At 58.4% G+C, this 23,900-nt stretch overlaps 1 protein-coding gene across 5 annotated transcripts in view; it reads right to left on the reverse strand.

Annotated features, from left to right (window-relative positions):
- MAD1L1 (mitotic arrest deficient 1 like 1) overlaps window positions 1–23,900 on the reverse strand; it is a 199,305-nt gene that overhangs the window by 102,653 nt on the left and 72,752 nt on the right. For 3 of the 5 annotated variants that reach the window (XM_036240352.1, XM_036240353.1, XM_036240354.1), the window contains one exon: window positions 4,224–4,368. The exons of 1 other annotated variant lie outside the window; for it this stretch is intronic. In XM_036240352.1, the coding sequence (XP_036096245.1) occupies window positions 4,224–4,368 (145 nt within the window). Of the gene's footprint in view, window positions 1–4,223; window positions 4,369–17,425; window positions 17,552–17,655; window positions 17,728–23,900 lie in introns of those variants that run through there. One more of the 5 variants, XM_036240355.1, reaches the window with a different exon arrangement.

Genomic DNA, 23,900 nt, shown 5'->3' on the forward strand with positions numbered 1-23,900 from the left:
CAGCAGGTGATGGGTAAACTGGCCCAGCAGGTGGTAGAATACGATGCAGCAGCAAAAAGAACGAGCTGTCAGCCATGAAAAGACTGCACGTCAGAAAGTGACAGGAGCCGGTCTGACCAGGCTGTGTGCTGTGTGGTTCTAGCTGCGGGACACTCTGGAGAAGGCAAAACTGCGGGGCTGTGACAGATCGGGGGCTGACACCACCTAGTTCATGCTCAGTGCTCGTGGGAGTTGCCTGCACCCTGCCAGCAACCAGAGAACTCTGAGCAGGACACATGGAACCCCAGTGAGAAGGAGCAGGGCAGTGGCGGCGTCCTGTGTCCTGTGCCTGACTGGACTGGGCACCTGGAAGAGCAACCTGGCCAGGTGACAGCAGCTGGTAAGTATGCCGGGTGCAGGCAACCGCCACAATGCCTGTGCTGCTGTGGCGCTGAGACGGAGACCAGGCCCTGAGGAGAACGTGGGCCCGCAAGGTGGTATCTGGGGGAGATGTGGAGCACTAACACCACCCCTGAGGGTGTGCAGCCCGCCCTCCAGATGACGCCGGCTGACCTCCAGCGGGAGTACCTGGACCTGTGCCTGACACACTGCCTTATGCGTTGAGCGGATGACCCTTTCCCAGGAACAGGGATGGGACCACCTTCCACGATGCCACTACTACAAGGGTCCCAGGAAGGCTCTGGAGGCTCTGGTGGCTAAGGGGCTGGGGCAGGACTGGTGATCTGCTCAGGGTGGTCTGTGTGTGACCATGTCCTACAGGCGGAGTGCCACCTGTGTCCGGCTCACCACAAGCTGAGTGCCTGCTGGCAGCCCTCAGGCCCTCTGGCCATGCTTGGCGTGACCCTGAGGAGCCTGTCCTGCTTGAGGAGATGGGTTCTGGCACCGGCTGGAAAGCGTGGCAATCTCAAGCCCAGCTCTCACTCAGGCAGCGGCCCGGCAGAAAGTGACCTCCTCCCGCACCTGTTACAGCACTCAGGTACTTCACTTTACCTTCAGCCCCGAAGAGATGACACAGCTAGATTCCATGAATAGAAATGGGGAGCTGCATCATGCCCCTGTGCATGGTGGATGGGAAGAGGGTCCCCAGAGATGCAGGGCACCCTCTGGACCCCACACTGAGACCCACAGCTTCCTGGTTTCGCTTCCAGCTCTCCAGCTACAAGGTCCTGCCACCCCAGAAAGAGCAAGTTAATAAAGCCATTGGAACATCTACAAATAAATAAATAAGATTAGTGGGTGCCAAGAATTTGGGGAGGGGTGAAAAGCTGCAGCACAGAGGGTGTCAGGGCAGTGAAACCATCATGGTAGACACGTGACACACGACACTATGCCTGCATCAAAATCCACAGACCGGGCAACAGAGTGTGAACCTGATACAATGTAGCCATAAGGTCCATCAACTGCAACAATGTACCATTAATAACAATGTAGCCAGAAGGTTTGTCAACTGTAACAACATACCATTAATAACAATTTGGCCAGAAGGTCCCTCAGCTATAACAATGTACCACTAATAATAATATAGCCAGAAGCCTCATCAGCTATAACAAATACCGCACTGACACAGGTGTTAGTGATGGACAATTAGGGCACAGGGAGCGGTATATGGAACACTAATTTCCGCAAAAAAAAAAAAAAAAAAAAAAGTCTATTAATTTAAAAACATAAAAATTTTAAAATGTCACATACTATATGATTTCATTTACACGGTATTCTTGAAATGCAAAATCACCAGAGATGGAACGGATTAGGGACCAGGGCCGGTGTGGCTGCAGGGGCAGCAGCAGAAGGTTCACACATGTGACCATGGACAAAGAGCCACACACAGACTGGGACATCACAGTCATCACCTGAGATGTCGCCATGGGAGAAGCTGAAAGACGCAGACTTCTCTCCGTCTTCATGGCTTCCTGCAGGTCGGGTTCTTTCCAAAAAAATGGACGCCCAGCAAGTACCTGGCTGGAGATGTGCACCTGCTTCCCAAGCTTCCCACCCCGCAGCTCGTGACACCGCACTTTCTTCCCATCCCGCACACTCTCTGGCCTGCTCTGCCCCCTGCAGGGAGAGCCTGAGTCCAGAGCCTGTGCCCACTCCTCTCATGCTGTCCCCACAGTGCCTGGCACAGAGCATGGTTCCCAGGAGATGCTCCGCCAGACTCTGGGATGAAACCTCAAAGCAGCAAGTGGGGCGGAGCCAGGTCTCCTGCCTCCACCTCAGACCCCCCTGCCACTTATGCGCAGTGAATGTGAGGACCTCGCTCCTAGGTCAGCCTTTACAGATCCAGAGGAAGGGAAAGCACTGTGAAGACACAGTAATAAAACAGCCCATATCCAAATGTATGGGGCAGGCATTTATGAAGAAAACAGAGAATTCCATTAATCAAGAGTTTCCACTGAACACCAAGAGCACAGAGGCTCGTGCCCCTGAGCACTATCCAAACAGGAGCCTACCAGGCTCCTGCACAGAGCCACGTCAGCGTGGGACACTGCAGCCGCTGGACACCGGGAGAAGCAGACCCAGGCAGGCCCAGCGGTTTTTCTGAGGTCATATAGAAAGGTCCTCCCACTTGTCGCCCCAGGAATGCTCTGTGCCTCCCACATCAGGGACCACAGCACACCCCTCGTCTCTCACCCACTGACGGTCAAGTCCAGATGTGCCACCACCCCAGCCACACGCAGCTTCACTGCACCTGCCCCCGACCGGAGCTCCCCGTCTGCCGGCTGACAGACCCGTCGAAGGCGGGTAGCTCACACCTTAAACAGCCCGAGAGCCAGGCCCTGGCGAAGGAGCGGAGCTGAGTCAGCTCCTTCTTCCCTGCTCCCACACGTCTGTCTCACTGGCAGCACCTTCCCCCAGCCCCTAGGCAGCTCTCCACCAACAAAGCCGAAGTCTCCCTGGCCTGCCTTTCACAAGCAGTGAGCCCGCAGGTCTCTGCTTGACCATCAGCCCCTGGGAGAGTTCCTCCCGAGTAACGAGCACTCGGTGCATCCGTCACAGGTCAGAGTTGGCAAGTGTGCACGCACGTGTGTGTCTGTGAGCGCGCGTGCTGGTCTCTCCTGCCGGTCTGCTTGCCTGACCCGCTAGACTGTAAACTGCGCCAGGGCTGTGACACCTGCATCGTGGGCACCTCACACCCAGCAGACATGGCAGACACAAAACAAATGTGGGGGGAAGGAGGAGGCAGTAAGGTCCTAAGAATTTGGCTCCACATAGCTGGGCACAGCTGACCAGGCCAAGGACTGTGCCCCTTCCATGCCAGGAGGCAGCAGGAGGACACTTGGGGAGTGTCTGCCCTGTGGGCCACCCGAAGAGCCCAGGCTCCAGACGCAGCACTGGGCCATGGGGAGGGGGAGGCCCTGGATTGGCGAGTGACGTGAGGCACACCGAGGTCTTCTCCGAGGACGGCGTGGCACAGAGAGGACAGAGAGGCCCCTGACGGCGCTCGAGTCAGGAACTGGACTCGTTTTCTGAAAGCTCCGCCGCCAGGAGGCCCGGCAGCAAGGCGCCAGGTCTCCCTCAGAACGATGATGAGCAGCACAGCCTGCCAGACAGCATGTTTCCGAGGGGGCCGCAGCCCCTCAGTGTCACCCTGTGGGCTGCGGGAGAAGTCCCTGCCCAGCGAGCAGGACACCACCCTGCCTGGGAGCATCTGGGGACAGATCTGGTTTCTTCCTTCCCCATCTTCTGAAATGTCAGTGTCCAAGGCAGCATTTTTAATAAGTTCCCTCACACAAAACCCGAATTCATGCTCCAACGAACTCTGCCTATCAAGCCAGAAATCAGAAGCTCTTTGGGCACAGAACAGTGGGAGAACCGGCCCCCAGCCGAGGCTGGGCTAGAACGTGCCTGCCCAGCACACCTGGGACACAGGCAACAGCCTCACTCCAAAGCCCAGCGCTGAAGGAAGGGAGTGAGAGAGGACTGCCCCAAAAAGACACCGACCGTACACGGGTCCACAGGGACGCCAGGCTGGAGAGGTCTCGGCTGCCAGTCAGAGCCCTCCTGGCCACCAGGACACCACCGCCTGCCTGAGCTGCAGGACTCTGCCTGCGCGCTGGCCCGAGCACAGCAGACTGAGCGAGCGAAGACCAGTCACGTGAGGCGTGAGCACCTAGAGTGCTGGAGATCCTGGCAGATGGGTGCTGGGGACAAAACACCAGGAACGGCTGAGGCAGGGTGGGCTGGGCGCCACCTGTCGCCGCTGTCCCTCCCGCAGCCCGTACCTTGGTCAGCAGCAGGACCCGCTTCTGAAGCCTCCGGGCCAGGGCCTCGTGCGTCTCACGCTTCTTCCTCTCCTCCAGCAGCTGGGCGCTGACCTGGCGGACCTCCTCCTGGAGCTGCTGCCTGACCTTGTCCAGCTCCCGGGCGCTGTACAGATAAGGCAGAAGGGCAGAGGGTGAGGCTGGGCCTGCAGGGCAGCACCCAGCCCGGGCCCAGGCCCGCTCTTCCTTCAGGTCCCAGAATAGAGCTGCACCTGCGGCCAGTGGTTATCTGTCATTTCCTCACTTCTGAATAGCTACTCAGAGCCTTTCAGGATTCTCCCAGTCTCCAGCAGACCCCCAGGGCGATCCCAGATCTGCCTGCGCGGGAGGGCGCAGCTCCGCACACAATGGGGAAAATTGTGGCGTGAATGAGCTCAATTAGCAGAGCAGGCACTTCCCTGAGTCAGCCCCAGGTGTGCAGCTCCCAGCCCTCCTGCCCTCGCCCCAGAAGCCCAACCGAACCCCAGCCAGAGCTTCACCACCGATGCCCAGAGGAGCCGGGCACAAGGCCCGACCCTGGGCCCCGACCTTCCTGCCACCTCTGCTCGTCAGCACCCTCCCCTCTAGCTCACAGTGCGCTGCCCGGGTTCTACACCAGGGCATCCCGTCAGACCCCAGGTAAGGATGGACACTTGGTCTGAAGTCTCACTCCTGACCACCCACAGGCTGACCTCCGACCTCTTGGAATGGTGGTGAAGCACCTTCAGAGTCTGGTCGCAGACTTTCCCGCCTCGCCTATGCCATCCTCAGAGTCAGTGACCAGGACTGATGACCAGGAAGGACGATGTCCAGGGAGAGTGGGCTGACCCTGCAGGGCGCCTGAGCAGGGCACCTGACCAGGGCAGGGTGTGTGAGTGTGAGTAGAAAACACAGTGTTCACGCTATTTATTTAAGTAGAGGAAACCTCTTGCCAAAGGAAATCTTAAAATCTCAGGAAAAAAAAAACAGAAATGATCTTAGGAAGAGCAGTCATGAGGGGACGTCAGCACCCCGGAGGGGATGGTCCACGGGAGCAATGGCCCAGTTCTGACACTGTGAGGTGTGAGACGAGGGCCCTCGGACCCCTGCAGTCTGGTGTCGGGCTTGGCAGCCAATTGCTTCTTTTTTTGCTTTGATGACATAATTTCAAGAAGACCTTAATTCACAGGGATGGCAAGTCAAGCTTCCCCTGGAGGTGGTCTCCCCGTGCTGACTGCTCTATTTCACAGCTCAGTGAGTGGGAGGGTTTTTATGGTGATTCTTTACAGTTAGGTAGAATCCAGAAGAGAATGTGAATCACGTATGCACCTAGAGCAGCTGCCTGGGCCACCCCTACCTGGCCCACAGCACCAGCCCCGGGCCAGAACTGAGCCCTCCCTCACTGGGGGGCTTTCATTTCGAGTTAGCATCTGGGAAAGTTCTGTGTTACTCTGCGATCTGGTTGCTCAGCTGGCTGACCACACCTGCCACCTCTTGGTGCTTCATAACCAGACACATAAAATGACATAAAAACAAGTACAAATACTCATTTGAAACAGGCTATGGAGTTCTAGTTCAATTTAAAGCCATTCCTGGCCAGCTGATAACCAAGGGCTGAGATGGACCGGAGTCACGGAGCTCTGGTGGGCAGTGCAGAGCACTAAGTCCCTGCTCCATGGCGGCACCCAGTGAGAAGGATGCTCGGCCTTGCTCGTGGGCGCGAAGACCAGGAGCTGGCCAGTGCTGTCTTTCAGATGACAGGCACAGCTCCAAGCCTGGCCGGGCTCGGAGTGAGGGGCTACCCTAAGCACCAGAATGTTGGGGACCACCTTGGGGAGACTGACAAGGACCCACAGTTTGGGGAGCATGATGCCCTCATATCCATGTAGGGGTCAAACTGGAGACCTCCCCACCAAGAGCAGGTGCACATACACGCATGGCCACAGGGTACTATGTCAGTAGGAAGTTGGACAGACCAAATCCTGGAGCCTGGGGCCACGCCTGGGCACAGGGCTGCTGCACCATCTGCAGGCTGCCAGCACTCGGTGCACTCCTGAACAGCAGGCAGGCCTCAGCCCCTCGGAGCCAAGCACGGAGGCACCTGACATGAGCCCCCAGCTCCGTGCTCAGAGGTCATGAAACCAACATGTCCGCTGCGGGACAAAGTCCCAGTCCCAGTCCAGAGGCACAGGAGGAAACAGACTGAGCCTTTCAGGGCTGTGGGGCTGGGCAAAGCCACTGTGCCTGGTGAGGACGGAAATCTACCTTTCCTAGTGATGAGGTGCTTTTTCTACAGATGTCCCTGGGGGAAGAGCAGAGTAGGCAACTGGGTGGCAGATGGAAAGGATTAGAAGTCAGGAGGGGTTTTACTTTTGTATGTAAATTCTATGGGAAGCACAGTCCAGTGTGCAGCCATGGGGTGGGGGTGGGGGGGTCCTGATCACCCTGCAGAGAAGGGACAGGATGGCACACACACAGGGGTTGGCCTCCAAGAGCAAAGTTTCCAGAAGTTTCCAGGAATCCAGTCCAAAGTGCCCCGAATGAGTTTTTCAAACCATTGCCCACAGATGCCCCCACCTCAGAGGCTGCCTGCCCACCCAGCCTCCAGGGAGCTCTTGCAGGGCGGGGCCCACCACCCGCACCCAGTGCCCGATGCCTCTGTCGGACGTTCTCTCTGTGAAGTAAAGAGAAAACTCATAAAAAATTAAGCCTCCAGCTCCATACTTAGGTGACCTCGGAGGTCACTGGCATTTCTGTGAACCTCTGAGAGTTCAAAGTGAAGTTCTTAGTTCTTGGAGAAGAAGTCGGCATGTTTATCGACTAGTGTCTTTCTGAGCGGGCACCTGCTGCAGGAAGCAGGGTCTGTGCTGGCCACGCACCTTAATGTAACCTTCCTCAGCAAACCCCCAGCTGGGAAGACCCGCTCCCAGGAGAAGTGAAAGGTCACGGCACAGGCCGCAGCCGGAGGAGACACCTCAGTGACCTTCTTCAGGACACCCCGAGGCTGGCTCGTCCACGCACAGCCATGCAGCCCACCTTCCCACGCTCTATCTTCTCCCAACTCTGCCTGCCCCCCAGCGGTCCTGATGCCCAGGGTGGGTAGCGGTACCAACGGCCACCACGCTCGCCCCGAGGTACCATCGCCCCAGGGCAGGCCAGCCGGGAAGGGCAGCCATCCCCTGTGGAGCCTGGCCTTGCTGCACACTAGGTCTTGCCCAGCACATCAACATGGAGGCATAAACGGGCCCAACAGCACGGCCAGACTCAAGTTCCCAGCAAGAGCAGCTCTGAGCCGAGCAGGCCTTCCAACTGGTGACACTGGTCAGGACCTCCACGCAGGCATGGGACGACACAAGGAGGCCAGCTCTGCTGAATGTCCCTGAAGGACTAGCTGGACAGTACAGGTTAACCCTGGGGGTCTCCAACGGGTTAAGACATCAATACAATTGCAAGTGCACCCTGAGCCTCAGTAAAATTTAATTCACATGTATGCAGAATCTCTAAAGTATCTTCACTCTCGGGGCTCTGAGGAACATGGACCGAAATCCACTCACACACATGACCCTCAAGCTTCTCCATTTTAAAGGTTACTAAATTCAGGCCCCAAGTGGCAAAGTCACTCATGAGAGGCCACTCTGCCCCGACCAGGAATGCCTATGGCCTGTCATGGTGGGAACCTCCATGGGCCGGGACCACTCTGTCAGGAGGAAGGACAGACGCGACCCAGCTGCGGAACTGAGGGCGGACCCTGCACTGTCTCCGCTCTGGCCTCACTCCTACTCCCCACCCCAGGCTGCAGAGCCACCAGGAGGAGGAGGAGGCGAGCAGGCCTGGCCCCATCGCAGCTCGTCAGGGAGCCTCAAGAAGCTGACAATTCCAGAAGCTGCTTGCGAGGGACGGGAGGGAAGGGCATAGAAAGGGCGGGGCGGAGCTGCAGGCCCGCAGTGGAGGGGCAGGAGCAGCGGGTCCTACACAGGCCTGGCACCCTGGCACCAGCTGCAGACCAGGCGCTGCCTCCTGGCCCGGGACACCTGCCGGGAGCCATCAGGGCGGGGGTGCCAGTGAGCCACAGCACATACATGGGGTTCAGCGAAGCCACCACCAGCTCCAGGGACTGGGCTGTCCACACATCCTGGGGCAACAGTGGGACCTCAGGCTCTGTCATCTTGCCACAAGGTTGCTTTGGCACGTGTGGGGGAGGATGAGGGAGACCAGAGGCCGGAGAGGGGAGGCAGGCAGCCCAGTTCTCCCAGCCCTGCTCGGGCTGCTGGGAGCAGCAGAGGGCGCCTGGCCCCCGGGGCTTGCAGCTGTCTTTATTTATGCCCTCTGACCCCAATCTTGAATGCCTCCAAGTGTCATCACACATTTCTCTCAAAAAATTAACACCAAACTGTGGGAACAAAAGCAGAGAATCAGCAAAGCAAAGGCTGAAAAAGTTACCAGTTAGAGGAAGGGCCCAGGGAGCAGCAAGGAGGCTGCAGCCAGGCCTCGGGCCACTTCTCCCAACACCCACCTCTGATGAGCTCGATTCCTAACACTCATCTCTCTGAATCACCAAATTCAATTTGCATTCCCAGATAAACAGAGGCCGCACAGTAAATACTCTCGTCTGACCTTGAGATGTGAGAAGGAAAATTACCCTTTGCAATTTCAATTCCATCCCAACCATAATGAATAATCCAATTGAGCTCATCTGTTACCAGCCTGTCATCGCATGGGTTGGGTACCTCCAAATCACGGGTGGGGAGCCCACACGGGCTGGCTCCGGGGTGTCTGGCACATAGCGAGACGAGCTCTGGCCCCAGCCACTGGGACCTGGGCAGTAAGGACAAGCAGAGGCAGAGGGCCAGTCCTCCCGAGAGCACGTGGTGGGAAGCAGCCCTGACAGCGCCAAGGCCGACTGGCACTGGTGCAGGTGCGCGGGAGCCCTGTGGAGGGCGCCTGGGAAGGGCTGACACTTCAGCACATACTTGCTGGGACAGCAAGTCCACCTCCTCCCACTGGCTTGGACCACACCCCACACTCCAATGGGGCCACTGAACAGATACAGAACAGTCCTCCAAAGTCAAACACTGCAGAAAAGTGCCAACAGCCCCCCATTGCATCTCCCCTCCTGGAGAGCAGCACAGCCCGGTGCAGTGAGGAGGCTCTGGTGTTCGGGCTTGGCAGTCCGCACGGAGCCCTGGGCGCCAGGCTTACCGCCACCGAAACAACAGTGAGGGACAGAGCCCCTGCCTCACGGAGCTCACCAGAGCAGGAGACCAGGAATACAGACCACAGCAGAGGACGGGGTGAGTGGCCAGGCATGTCCGTGGGGGATAGCAGGCCAGAGCAGGACAAGCAAGGGCAGGAGGGTGGACAGGAAGGCAGGGCCCAGCAGTCAGACCAAGTGGAGTCGATCAGCGGGTACATGTGGGTGACAGCCACCCAGGCACCCAATTAGCGGCTCTGCTGCGGAGGTGCCGGCACCCCCACAACCGACGCAGAGCCCGACGCCCTGGCAGTGCACACAGCGCCTCCATCAACCCCACACCCCACGCTGTCCTTCCAGCTGGCCTGCTGGCATTTCCTTGATTCATCAGGCCTGTTCCGCCTGTTTCTCTTCCCATCAGCGTCGCTGCCCTCGACCCAATGCACAGGGAGTCAGCACCCTGTGAGGTACGACACCTGCGTGGGGGATGCTGACGCCAACTCTCCTGGAGTATGGCTGTCTCCCACAAGTGAGCACCCCCGCCCCGGGGAAGCCATTTCTCCCTGCATGTGACACCCCAGGTAAGCAAGGCCTATAGCCAGTTATAGCCAGTGCACTCTGCGAGCAGGGCTCTGGCCTTGCCCACGCCAGAGTAACCCAATGACGGGGCAGACCAAAAGTGACTGGCTTCTCTGCCATTACTTCCCGGCACTGCATCCGCACAGCAGCCCCCCCCACACACACACACACACAGTGCCCCCTCACACCGGGCCAGGGCCAGAGAGTGGACACCTGATGAAAAGCGGCAGCTCTGAGCGGCCCACCTCCTCCAGAGCTCCTCCAGACGGCTGCCGGGCTGGGGCTGCAGGGCCGCCCTCATGCTCTCCCACCGCCAGGGCGGCAGGGCAGTTGCGCGAGCCCCACACCTGACAGCCGCCCCGGCTCACCGGGTGGCCCTGGCTCTGATCGCACCTCTGCAGATAATGCCGGGGCCAGAGGACAGAGGTCCCAAGGTGGGCGGGGTGGAGGCCAGCATGGGGGCAGCTGTGAGGAGGCTCCACAGGTAACAAGATGAGCCTGGGCTGTGTGCCCTGGCCAGGGCAGAGGAGGCCACCCGGGCTCCTGCCTGGCCTCCAGCCCTCAGCAGCACCAGACCGTGAACCGAGGAGACGCTACTTCTCAGGGCATCAGACAGACGGACGGATCCCTGGCAGGCGGCACTCCCCTTTCCCAGCCTGCCAAGTACCACTGTTGGGTACCTCTCAAGTGTCGTTGGGGTACCTTTTCTGGACTGGCTTCCAGAGGTCCAGGTGACAAGAAAGAGGAAAGAGGAAATCTCCCCTGAGGAGCTCGGCAGCTGAGTTGTGACCAGCAGGGCTGGTCCGGGAGCGAAGACGTGTCCAGCAGGAAGGGCCGTGGCCGGGAAAAGGCACTCGTGCTGGGGCGGGTGGGGTGTTCTGGAAAAGGTGTCCCTCAGAGGCCCTGCCATGTGCTGGACACCCCAGAGCCAAGTGGCCAGGAGGAACAGCTGTGGAGCAGAGCTGGTCTCCGGAAACAGGCAGCAGTGTGGCAGGGAACACGCACCAGGGGGCTCACGCACATCAACAGGAAACAGTGAAGGCTCCACATAGAAGCCCACAACCTGACCGAGGTCCATGGGGCTGGAGAGATGAGCCCACCCATACCGCCCAGAGTCAGGCCAGCCTGGCAAGGCCACACAGGGCCTCCGGGACAAGGGGCCTGGACCCAGGGGTACAGGGAGGGCCGGCACATCAACAGCTCCGAGTCCGTCCCCATGGACTGTCCTCCAGCAAGGTCCACTCTTCCATACAGACCCAACGTGGGAGAGAGACAGGGGCTCTGACAGGCGCAGGCAGGGGCCCTATTCCCCTGCGGTGGTGCTGGGAAGGGGCAGTGCTGGGCAGGGTCGGGGGCGGGGGATTGGTATGGATTGTCCAGTGTATTCAGACCAGTCAATCCAATTCAGAGACAAAGTTGACAGTGACTGCAAAGAGTGGACAAAAATAAAGGTCTGGTGTGATTACAAGACAATGTAATTTTCTGAAATTCCTGAAGGAGAAAAGGAGCCTGACCCAGGCAGGCCACGGGCCCCAGCGCCAGGTGAGGGGAAGGAGCTTGTGACCTTCATGTCCTGACTCAGGTCCCCACACAAGCAGGCAGAGACGGGGGCAGGAGCTGCCGTGCGCCCTATCTCTCGGGCACACGCGAGCAGCCCGCAGAGAGGGCCATGCGCGGGGGCGCAGGGCTGTGCTCACTGATGCCTGAGCCGGCGGCATCTGTGGAGAGCAGATTAGAGACAGGAAGTGCGGCCGGGGAGAGAGCAGCTGAGAACAGCCCTCCCTGCACTCTGTGGGCCACTGTGGCGCCGGACCTGCCTGGGCCACCTCCACTCAGTGAACAGGCCGCCTTCCAAGAGAAGGCCACGCAGGGTACCTCACACATTCCAGCTGCGCCTCGGCTTCCCCTGGCCAGGCCCTAGGTGACCCTGGACTCAGAGCAGAAGGAGGGCAGGGCCGGAATGAACCTGGGGCTGGGGCTGGGCCCAGCAGATACATCAGTTCTCGGTGACCAGGAGAGGAAGGCAGTGGCAGAGCTCACGCGCAGGTGTCTCCGCCCTGCCCCCAAGCCAGACCGCTGGCGGACACACAGCCTACAACGGAGGCAAACAGCACCTCCCGTGTGTCGGGCCCCACTCGGGCAGAGGGTCAGTGGTGAGTGCCTTCCCAGGACCCATAGGCAGAGAAGATAAACGTCCCAGAACAGGTGGTGGGCATGAGCTGCCAGGCCCTCTCTTGCACCTCTCACTCTCTCCAAACTACCATTCCACTGTGCCAGCTGCCTCCCTACACAGCCAGGCTGAGCCTGTGCCCAGGGCCCGCTCCTCATGGCCTTCCAGCAGGCTGGTGTCCCCAGGGCAAGGCTGCCTAGACACACACCCACAGGGCCAGCCAGTGCTGACAGCCCAGGGCCACAGGGGTCCCAGAACTCCCTGCCCAGCCGGCACTGTGTCCACAGCAGGGTTTGGAGAGAGACGTCTTCCCAGCGGGGTCGAGAGCACAGGCCATGTCCGCACACATGCTCAACGGTGCAGCCTTGTTCTGGCGAGCACCCAAACACAGACTGCCAGACAGGCTCAGCTCGTGTTTGTTTCCTGTGTGGCCAGAGGTCACCATGACCATGACCCCACGTATCAGATACCAGAGCTGCAGCTGAAGGTTTTCTCTGCAGTGTGCCTACTTGGCTAGGACACAGCTAGGAGACCAGAGCCGAGGACTGAGGGTACCCGCTGAGCCACCCCCACTGGAGCCGAGGACGCGCCCCGGAGCAGAGTGGTGGCCGTCCTCCTGGAGCGTGCCCACATCCCAGAGCACTGTCTCCGTCCAGCAAGGAGCTCACACCAGGAGCACCCTCCACACACCAGGCAGCTTCTCAACGAGCCCTACTGGGTCCTCAGGCTCCACCTAACACAACAAAACCATCTGCTACATAACGGACTCTTCACTGAGATGGAATTTACGTAAATTTGATATTTTAACCACTTAAAAGGAAAAAGTCAGTGGGTTTTACTGCATCCACAATACTGTCCAAACAGCAACACTAACTCAAGAAGTCTTTCATCACCCCCAAAAGGTACCCACACCCATCAGCAGTCCCTCCCCATCATCCCCTGCCCCGGCCCTGCCCGCCCACTGGCTTCTGGGTCTATGGAGTTGCTGCTTTAGACACCTCCTGTGACGAGGGTCCTGTGCTCCATGCCTCGCAGCAGCGCCCCTCACTGGGCACCCCATGTCCTGGGTTCGCCCTCATGCAGCAGTGCCACAGGTTCCCTCCTGGCACCGGACGACGTGCCCGGTGCTGGTCTACTGACAGCAGGGGGCTTGGGTTCCTGCTATGCCCACTCTGTGAGCACCCGACACAGTCTTCTTGGGTACGAGCTAGAACTGCCTGGTCGCATGGTGACTGCGCCTGACCTGCCAGCAGACGCAGGTCTATGTCTGTGGATTGGCTGCTCTGGGTACTCCAGCAAGTGGGATCCCACTGTAACTGGTCCTGTGGTGACTTTCTTGTTTCCCTCCAGGCTCACTCGGGGCGGGGGGGGGGGGGGAGGAGGGTGTGTCTCAGTCCTTCCCTCCATTTGAAGTTGAGTAATATCCCATGGTACGGACACGCCGCATTTTATTCGCCCACGTGTGCTGGGGGACACTCGGGCTGCTGCCCCCGACTGAGACCAGCATGCTGGTGGGATGCGGGTGCACACGTTTCTGTGCGCGCATGCACACACACACGGTCGTCCGTAGCACCTGTCTGTCGATGTGAGGCAGGATCCTGTAGTGTGTCCCATTTCCCTGAGATCAGTGATACTGAGGTGTGAGAATTCATCTACTCTGGATACTTGATCCGGGTCAATGACAGGATTTATAGATATTTTCTCCCACTCTGCGGACTGACTTTTCACTTTCCTGATGGTGTCCTTTGATGCATTTAAGTGTTTAATTTCGATGAAGCCCATTTTATTTATCTTTTCTTTTTTTTTTTTTTTTATCCTCACCCGAGGACATTTTTCCATTTTTTGTACAGATAGAGTGGGAGGGAGAGAGAGGAAGAGACAGAGAGAAACATTGACGTGAAAGGGACACATCGAGTGGCTGCCACCCGCACGACCAACCAGGGCCGGGGACAAACGGCAACCGAGGTACATGCCCTTAGCGGGAACTGAACCCGGGTCTCTCTGGACCGCAGGCCGATGCTCTAACCGCTGAGCCAAACCGGTCAGGGCATCTTTTCTTTTGTTGTGTGTGCTTCTGGTATCATATCTAAGAAACCATCACCTAATCCAAGGCCACAAAGATCTATAGTACTGGTGTTCTTTCTAAAAGATTTACAGTTCAGTTGTTACATTTAAGTCCATTTTGCAGTTCCTTGTGGTTGAAGGGAGGAAGCCGAGTTTATTCTTTTGAAATTGTTTCCACACCATAGAACGAGTTAGGAAGTAACTCACCCTCTTCTATTTCTTTAATAGTTTGAGAAAGATTGGTGTTTATTCCTTCCTTAAATGTAAGGGTACACTTTACCAGTGATCCTGGGCTTTGCTTTGTTGAAGATACTTCCTTGGCTGATTACTTATTATAGGTCTGTTCAGATTTTCTGTTTCCTTTGAGTCTGTTTCGTCCATTTCCTCTAGATCATCCAATCTGTTGGCACACAGTAGTCCACAGTGCTCTCTCACAACCCTCTGTGTTCTGTAACACAGTACTGTCCCCACTTCTGCTCTTCAGCTCACAGCAGGGGATTTCTCACATGCTCACTCCGTGAGTCCAGCTAGAGGTGTGCCAACTTCACCCATCGTCTTGAAGAACTAATGTTCTGTTCGTGGTGTTTCTCTGCTTTGCTCAACTGTGATCCTTATTATTTCCTCCTCTATCTGTGCTGGGTTTATCTGCTCTCCTTCTAGTGTGTTATTTATTGGTAGGGAGTGAGGCTACTGAGCTGAGGTCTTTCTTCTTCGATTAGGCACTTGCAGCTATGACTATCCCTCTGAGCACTGCTTTGGCAGCATCCCATGTGTTTTAGTATGCTGTGTTTCACTCTCACTCATCCTAAAGTGTTTTCTACTTTCCCTGTGGGTTTTTTTAAATCATTAGTTATTAAGGAGTATGCTGTTTAATTTCTACCTATTTGTGAATTTTCCAAATTTCCTTCTGATATTGCTTGCTAACCTTTTAAGTGAGACATGTCCTGTGGCCTCATGCATGCTCCACTCTGGAGAACGTCCCCAGGCATGGGAGAGGAATGTGCGTTCTGCTCTCAGCACAGGGCTGTGCAGAGGTCTCCATGACTAAAATTTCTCACCTACTCATGGGATAAGAGCCTCCACTTCATGAGCCTCTTGCATGTTCAAGGGGAGGACAGACATGAAGTGCCGACTGCCACCCTGCATTCCTATCAAGTGACTGACCCCACACCTGTGGGTGTGGCAGGAACAGGCAGCATTTGAGAAACATTCACAAGGCACCAGGGACAAGCCCTTCCTAATCTGCACTGGCCGGTCCCTGGGAATCCTCCCCATGCCAATGCCGGGCTGCACTCTGAGTCACTAGGGAAGTCTGACACAGACAGGGGACCCACCTCTGTGGCAGGTGGGAGAAAAAGACCCAGAGCACCAGCATGTGCCAGGCTTATGTGCCTGAGCGCCCAGAGAGACGCAGCCCATGGGCAGAGGCCCAGGCCCCATGGGGACAGCCAAGGGCAGGCCTCCAGCCTCTGGGGCAACACTGCGCCTTCCTCCGGGCCTGTGGGCATCCCCCACCTGGCTGGCCCCAGGGAGTCCCCCCTCGGCTCCTATGCACACAGCCTGCTGCTTTCAGGAGAAGCCCGCTCAGCAACCCCCAGGCACACAGCCTCAGCAATAGGAGGAGCAGGCTGGTGACAAAGAAAAGTGCTTCTCTCACACAAATTCTTCATAGGAAATGAATTTCAAAGTGGCCATCTGCTATGAGATTAGCATCCCAAAGCAACACAACACGCAAGCACGGAGGCGCTCCAACTTCATCCAGTGGCAGAGAAAGCCCATTTAAATGGTAATAATGCGAAGTGCTTAGGAAGCTGTTTGCAGAAAGACTGTCCCAACTGTGTCTCAACTTCCTGGCTGCACAGTGACAGGCTGGGCCTGGGCGGCCGGACCACCCTGCCATCCCTATGCAGTCTCCTCTGGATGCTGCCAGGCAAGGGGAGCCACAGCCTGGATGGCTGAGGCCAAGTCACCAAAAAGAAGAGGAACCTGAGCCAGTGCACAGTCACCAAGTGATGGCTCCCTCCTGTGGAGACAGGGTTCCGCTTCGGGCACCCCCAGGACATTTACCTGCCTTCAGCCCCTCCCCACCGCTCCCTCCTCCACTGGCCATGCAGACACCCCTTCTCACCACCACTGGTCTCGTCCACCCCTTCAGGTCTCCTCTGGGGGGCCCTCCCGTTGGGTACAGCCCCGGGCTCCCCTGCACCTTACTGTTTCCGTGGCAGCCGGTCCACGGCGAGCCGCTCCATGTAAGGCTGCCCTGTGGCAGTCTGGTCTCTGCAGTGGGCACCAGTTACGAGCTGGAACCACATCAAGGCTGGCAGCCAGGGCCCCTGCCACCCAGACCCAGATGCCGGCCCACTGCACTGCACTCCGCAGCCCTGGCCAGCAGCGGGGAGCTGGCCGTGCTCGTGCTCCTGCTCCACTCCTGGACAGGGCGGCGGCCGCGGTCTCGAGCCACCTTGGCTTCATCAGTATTCTACGGCCACTCGGCCTCTCTCTTCTGCTTCTTTTGTGCTCAGAGATAAGTAACGTTTCTAATCTCTGCTATCTCCCAGCTGCAAACGTTCCAGCCTCTTTTTCTTTATTCAAAATATGAAATCTCGCCCTGGCCGGTTTGGCTCAGCGGTTAGAGCGTCGGCCTGCGGTCTGGAGAGACCCGGGTTTGGTTCCCGCTAAGGGCATGTACCTCGGTTGCAGTTTGTCCCCGGCCCTGGTCGGTTGTGTGGGTGGCAGCCACTCGATGTGTTCCTTTCACATCGATGTTTCTCTCTCTCTCTCTGTTCCTCTCTCTCCCTCCCACTCTACCTGAACAAAAAAATGGAAAAATGTCCTCGGGTGAGGATAAAAAAAAAAAAAAAAAAAAAAAAAAAAAAAAATATGAAATCTCATTTTCAGATTTGCCAGAGAGACGGCTACCCATCTTCCCTGCAGTAACAAGTGCCACCCAGAGGCCAGGCAGGCACGGTGGGTGGAGAAGGACGGGTAAGGCTGGGAGTTCTCAGCCCAGGAGCCTGACCGAGGGGGCCCTGCCAACACAGTTCAGAGAGCACCCACCACTTCCTGCTGCCTGACAGCAGGGGACCAGCTACAGGTTCTGCAGGGAAACAGCCCGAGGGCCCACGCTGGCCATGTAAGCACCCCAACAAGCCAGCTGCTGAGGAACCCCACGGAGCCACCACCAGCGTGAGTACCGCGCACCGATGCCGCTGGTGTTGCATGGAATGGACGGGCCACATCCTGGCTCGGGCAAGCGCGGTTCTCCCTCACTTCACCTCCAGTCACGCAGAGCCTAGAGCCCTTCGGGGACTGAGCGGTCAGAACTACCTGTTGACAGAGTGGGAGGAGGAGTGAACAAAGCCCATGGAATGGCCAAGGTGTCCGAGGCGGCTGTACACGGCTTTCCCAAGTTCAGAGAGGTGGCACCATACCTTTGCAAAGGCCAGAGGGCGCGGGCGCCAAGCTGACGAAGCCCACCTGGCTGGTGTCTGAGGCTGTGTCACTGAAACCTTGAGAGAGGGACAAGCAGCTTTTTGGATTCCAGCTTTTAGGCAGAAATAAGAGATTTTAAAAAATGTCACAGCCAGGCACTTCCGAAAATGAGAAGCATGTCTCCTGGAAGGTGGTGAGAAATGTCACCTGGCCTTCACAATGCCACCCCTGCTGCTCTGACCTGCCCAGTGCCACCCCTGCTGCTGACCTGCCCAGTGCCACCCTGCTGCTGACCTGCCCAATGCCACCCTGCTGCTGACCTGCCCAATGCCACCCCTGCTGCTGACCTGCCCAATGCCACCCCTGCTGCTGACCTGCCCAATGCCACCCCTGCTGCTGACCTGCCCAGTGCCACCCTGCTGCTGACCTGCCCAGTGCCACCCTGCTGCTCTGACCTGCCCAGTGCCACCCTGCTGCTGACCTGCCCAGTGCCACCCTGCTGCTGACCTGCCCAGTGCCACCTGCTGCTGACCTGCCCAGTGCCACCCCTGCTGCTGACCTGCCCAGTGCCACCCCTGCTGCTGACCTGCCCAGTGCCACCCCTGCTGCTCTGACCTGCCCAGTGCCACCCCTGCTGCTCTGACCTGCCCAGTGCCACCCCTGCTGCTGACCTGCCCAGTGCCAACCCTGCTGCGCTGACCTGCCCAGTGCCACCCTGCTGCGCTGACCTGCCCAGTGCCACCCTGCTGCGCTGACCTGCCCAGTGCCACCCTGCTGCGCTGACCTGCCCAGTGCCACCCCTGCTGCTGACCTGCCCAGTGCCACCCCTGCTGCTGACCTGCCCAGTGCCACCCTGCTGCGCTGACCTGCCCAATGCCACCCCTGCTGCTGACCTACCAGCAGACAGGAGGGCTGGCAGCTCTCAGCCACCCTCCTGCTCACATGTGACATGCTCTCGTCCGCCCCCCAGGGTCCCACACTTGCACTGCACCCAGGCCCAGGCGCTGTCCGTGGTCCTGGATTCCGGCTGCCTCCAAGGGAAGTCCTCAGAAGCAGAGATCCTGACCAGCACCCGGGAAGCAGGTGAGAAACTAAGAAACTGAGGGCCGAGCCGGCCCGCACCTGGGTCCCGGCTGCATGCGGGACCTCATCTCGGCCGTGCGTTCTGTTTTACCCGCGTTCCAAGAGACTATTCCGGCCGGTGGGGTCTGAAGGGTGAGGGATGGGGATTTACAGAGGCCCAGCCCGTCGGCTGAGTGGTGGGAGCCCACGGCGCCTTGCCCTGAAGCTCACCTTCCTCTCCAGACACGTCTCACAAGTTGGCACTGGTGTTAAAACGTTTATCATTTGTGTAACGGCTCAGTTATTAACAGTCCAGTTTGCACGTGTCAGCGGAGGAGAAAAGCCAGCTAACAAACCCCTTTCCCAGCAGAGGGGGCTGCGCTGCCCACTTGTTTCAACCCTTCCAACCCTCTGATGCCCGCACCTTCAGTCAGGAAAGACTGATGACCCTTCATCACAAGAAGCTGGACCTTCTTCCGACGACAGGGGTTTTGAACGCTGCCCTTTCGCTATCAGAACCTGCCACCAAAAGGAGACCCCACGTCCACTGAGTCTGGCATGTGGGACGGCTCTGCCCCTAAAGGAACCTCCATTCTGGAGGCTCAGACACAAAACAGCCCCCAGCCACTGAGACCAGAAGGAACAAAGCTACCTCTCCATCAAGTTACCCACACGAACCACGTCCTACGCACCTGTCCACGGGCTCCGTGCTCTTCGTGGACAGGTGCCAGCATGGCCGAGACAGCGCGGTGCTGCACACACTCATAACCCTTGTCAGGCCAGAGGAAGGAAAGGCCACGGGGCCCAGTGCGGAGGGCAGAGACCCCAGGAAGGACTCACTCACCTGGTGCCTTAAAGCTGCTGGGAGTGAAAGGGTGAATCCTGCCCCCCGAACCGATGCTCCCTCTGCAGTCCCAGGGGAGTAAGAGTGTACCCTCCAAAAAAGGCTGTGATGAGGCACACATGAGGCCCTCAACAGACAGACACCAAGCCCTGTTGTTGAGTCCACCACCATCACCACCACCAATATCACCACCACCACCACCAATATCACCACCATCACCACCACTATCGCCACCACCACCACCATCACCACCGACACTTCACAGGGAAGGGAGTTTCCCTCGCAGTGAGGAAGTGAGTTAGAAGCAGGTGAACAGACGGACAAGAGGCTCTGGAGCCGAGTGCCACGCGGAGGGCAGGTGGCGAAGGCCGAGGCAAACGGTGCAGGGGCTGGCGGGCACAGCCGTGTGCTGAGGGCAGAGGCCTGGGCCAGCACAGGAGAGGCCCCGGCAGAGAATGGAGCTGCACAGCAGGCGCGGCAGGGCAGCCGCACAGTCGAGGGCGCGCTTCGGAAAGCGCCACGGCTGCCCTGTGAAGAGGGCGAGAGAAACAGCGGGCCCTCCGGCTGCTCAGGGCTGAGGGCCAGTGCAGGCCAGGCTGGCGGTGCAGGTGAGATGGAGCAGCCCTGTACAGCGCTGTCCCGAGGCCACACGCTGGGAAGGGATGGAGTTCCTGCAGGGTGTCAGTCACCTGACAAGCTGAAGCCCCTTCCTCTCTTCCCAGGATCCCCCAGTTCACCCTGAGGCTCAGCCTATCCCTCCATCAAGTCTTGGCAGGTCCGTACCTCCCGGCCACCTCCAGGCACAGTGTCAAGAGCAGCCATGTTCCAGCAGGTGAGGCGCCAGCCAGCATCACCACACAAACCCACTCCTCTCCACCAGAACTCCAGCCCGGGCCTGTCCCAGGCAGGGTGTGGCTGGCTGGCCTTTCTCTTCCCCCTTCCCGCTGCCCGGACCCCCCTGTAGGCCACCTCTGAATTCTTGGGAGAACAGGAAGAGGAAGGGCCTCCCTGTTATCACAGCACCTGCAGCTTGGCACCTCCCGGGTGCAGCAGCTTCCCAGGGCTGGCCTCCACTCAGGGTTACTCACAGGGCAGCTGGGAAGCCGGCCGGGGACCACACACCCACAGCTCTCCTGCCCCTCCTTCCATGGTGTCCACAGTTGGTTGCCAGAAAAAACAAGTAACTTGGCCCCCTCGCCCATCAGTCCACCTGCCCATCCTTTTCCCTGTTCCTGGAGGTGCTGGCTCACTGGGCCGCCCCGTTGTGGCTGCATTCATCTACACCCTCCCTCCCACACACCTGTCTTCAACCCTCACACAGGCTGCTGCACGCCCTGCCACCCGTGCACACGTTCATGACGCTGAAAAGCCGAACAGCTCTATCGACCATGTGAATGTAAACAGCTCATTTCGGATCAGACTCAGGACAAACAGCAGCGTTTCACAGGCCCAGACTCAACGTGAGAATTGCACCCACACTCTGGGTCCCGTTGACCACCAAGGAAGGGCCGTCACTGCTCCCAGATGAGAAAACCGAGACAGAGCGGCCTGGGAAGGGACCCTGAGGCTTCGCCCTTCCAAGGCTCTCAACCCCACTGAGGTACCCAAGTCGCCTGCCGGAAAAGGGTGATAAATGGACAGAAAGGGGTTGGTTAGAAATATTGACGACTTGCCCTGGTCGGTTTGGCTCGGCAGTTAGAGCGTTGGCCTGTGGACCAATGAGTCGCGGGTTTGATCTCAGTCAAGGGCACATAGCTAGGTTGCGGTTCGTCCCCAGCCCTGGTCTAGTCGTGCAGGAGGCAACCAGTCAATGCGTCTCTCTCACATAGATGTTTCTTTCTCTCTCTCTCTCTCTCTCTCTCTCTCCCCCCCCCCCCCGCACTATCTGATGATAAATAAAAAAATATCCTCAGGTGGTACTAAGAAAAATACTGACATCTCGGCTGCCCAAAGGCTGCATCCTGGGGACGGTGCCGGTCACTGGTAACAGCTGTCCTCGGGCTGCGTCCGTCTGGGACACCCAGAGTCCTGCGCCACAGGGCGCCCCGGCTCGCAGCAGGGGGGGACACCAGTCACCTCTGAGGTGCCCTGTCTGACTCGCCTGGTGCAGAGGTGATAAGCTGCCCCATCCAGGTGCTCAGAAATACTATTTTTAAAGTGTTGACCAAAAAAAATCCCCAAAATGGATCATTCTGAAATGAAAGCGAACGCTGGAGATTTTCATCACGTATCACCACGTTTCCGTTAGAACTGAGCCCTGGGCTCTGCGAGCGCACTTCCGGGGCTCGGCGGCGGTCTACTGCCAGGCCCCGCGCCCGCCTGCCGCAGCGGCGTGTGGGACGGGAAGGTGCAGTCACGGGATGCGCCCACAGCCCCTGCTAATCCGTGGCATTCATCGCGCAGAATGAGCGCAGATGTTCCCTCGAGCAGAGAAGATGAGCGCCTTTCAAATGACACTTTCTAGTTCAAAACTTTATTTAAAATAAAAAGTTATTTAAGCAGATTCATAGCACTGTTTCCCCCTTTGTTTTACTTGCTATGGGGCATTAACTTTCAAAGCTGCTTCCGCTTAATTTGATTTTTCATTCTCAAATGAACATCTGTGTGTAGGCCTGAAAAGCCCTTTGTTTAAACGCGGGCCAGGAGGGGTCTGCACAAAGCCATCCTCTGTGGGCGCGGGACGGCCAGGAAGCCTGCCTCGGAGGGCCGGGCGTGGCAGGCGGGGGCTGGCTCTGCACTGAGCGGTGAGAAACCCCGTGTCCAGGGTGGCACTCCGGGACCTCTTGCTCAGCACTGCCTCCGGTGCACAGGCGGAGCGGGCCACGCCAGACGGGCACGGGGCCTCGGGGAAGGCTGCCCAACTGAGCCCCGTCCCTCCTTCAAAGGCTGTGCCACCGCTGCTGGGGACACACAGGGCCACAGGACCCACCAAGCAGGCACAGCCCACACCTGTCCCTTGGCTCAGAGTCCACCCCCGACAGCTGGCTCGCCAAGTCCCACAGAGGAAGGGCTCACTTGGGGCTCTGTCACCGCCCAGGCCACCTTTACCAGACTCTTGAAAATGGCACCCCAAGCTCTGTCCCAGAACTGCAACAGGCTTCTGGTGTCAAGACAGGCAGCGTTCTCATGCCTCAGTTTCCTTTCTTGTCAATGTGGACAATACCTCGATAAGCTGCCCACAAGGCCACTGGAGGCACACCCAGAACTGGGTGCGGGAACAGGATTTCATGAGCGTGTACCATGAATAAAACGTGCATTTTTCCCCACCTTGGGTCCCATGGGGGGCCATCTCAGGAGCTGTAGGTATCAGAATGCCTGAGCCGAGGAGGCACGAGGACCAGGGTGAAAGCCCGTGGCCTCAACTTTGCACCTTCTCCCTGCACAGTACATCCAGCCTGCTCCATGGTTGTCCACCATGGGCCTGACAGTCTGAACACTTGTCTCCCTCACAGCGCTGTACCGAGAAGCCTCCAAATAACCCAAGACTGTGCATGATATACATTCCCGAACTCACTAATGAATGTTGCCATTACCAGTTCTATTTTGGACCATCTGCTAACTGTGTAATTTAGGAATTAGAACCGTATCTCACAGGACACACTGGCGGCAGCTCTGCACCCACCGGGTACTTTCTGACACACAAGCCCGTGTCAGCGACAACTGCCTCCTCTCCGGTGGTGCGGGGGCACAGACGAGCAGGTCACCACAGCCCAGGGACTGAAGGACGGCGAGGGTCTGAGAGGCGGTCCCCTCCGGGCGGGAAGCAGCAGGAAGCTCTGCAGGTCGAACCGAAGCCTTTCTTCGGAGGCTCCCACTCGCCACCCTGCACCACCTCTCCAAGTCCAGCGCCCACCCCTCCCCAGGAAAGAGCGCCCCAAATATTCCTACACCTCCTCTGCCGCCAGACTGCGAGTCGGGCACCATGCTGCACCCAGCACGCAGCGGGCACGCCTGTGATGCACGACCGAGACGGTCCCCAGGCCCACGGCCCCGCGCCCCGCGCCCCGGGAGCCTTGCCGGGGCGGCAGACCTCCTGGGCTCCGCAGCCAGGGCGCAGCAGGCCCGGCGCCCCTCAGTGGCAGTCCACTCCTCCGGGCACAGCCAACAAGCTTCTTCTGACGCCAGCGTGACCCCGGCACCCCGCCACCTGCGCTGCAAGTCCTGAGTTACTCAGCCGTGTGGAGGTGGAGTTCGCCCCCTCTGTCCACAACGCAGGCACTGGACTGGTTTGGTCTCAAATGTCACTCTTTCGTCCCCAATACTCATGTTGCTGAAAGAGCCATCATCTCAGATGGTGAAGATGCTTCAGGGTTCTTCCAAGGGTCTCACAATGAACAC

This window comes from Molossus molossus, unplaced genomic scaffold (genome assembly GCF_014108415.1).
Source record: "Molossus molossus isolate mMolMol1 unplaced genomic scaffold, mMolMol1.p scaffold_m16_p_4, whole genome shotgun sequence".
Classification (NCBI taxonomy): domain Eukaryota; kingdom Metazoa; phylum Chordata; class Mammalia; order Chiroptera; family Molossidae; genus Molossus; species Molossus molossus.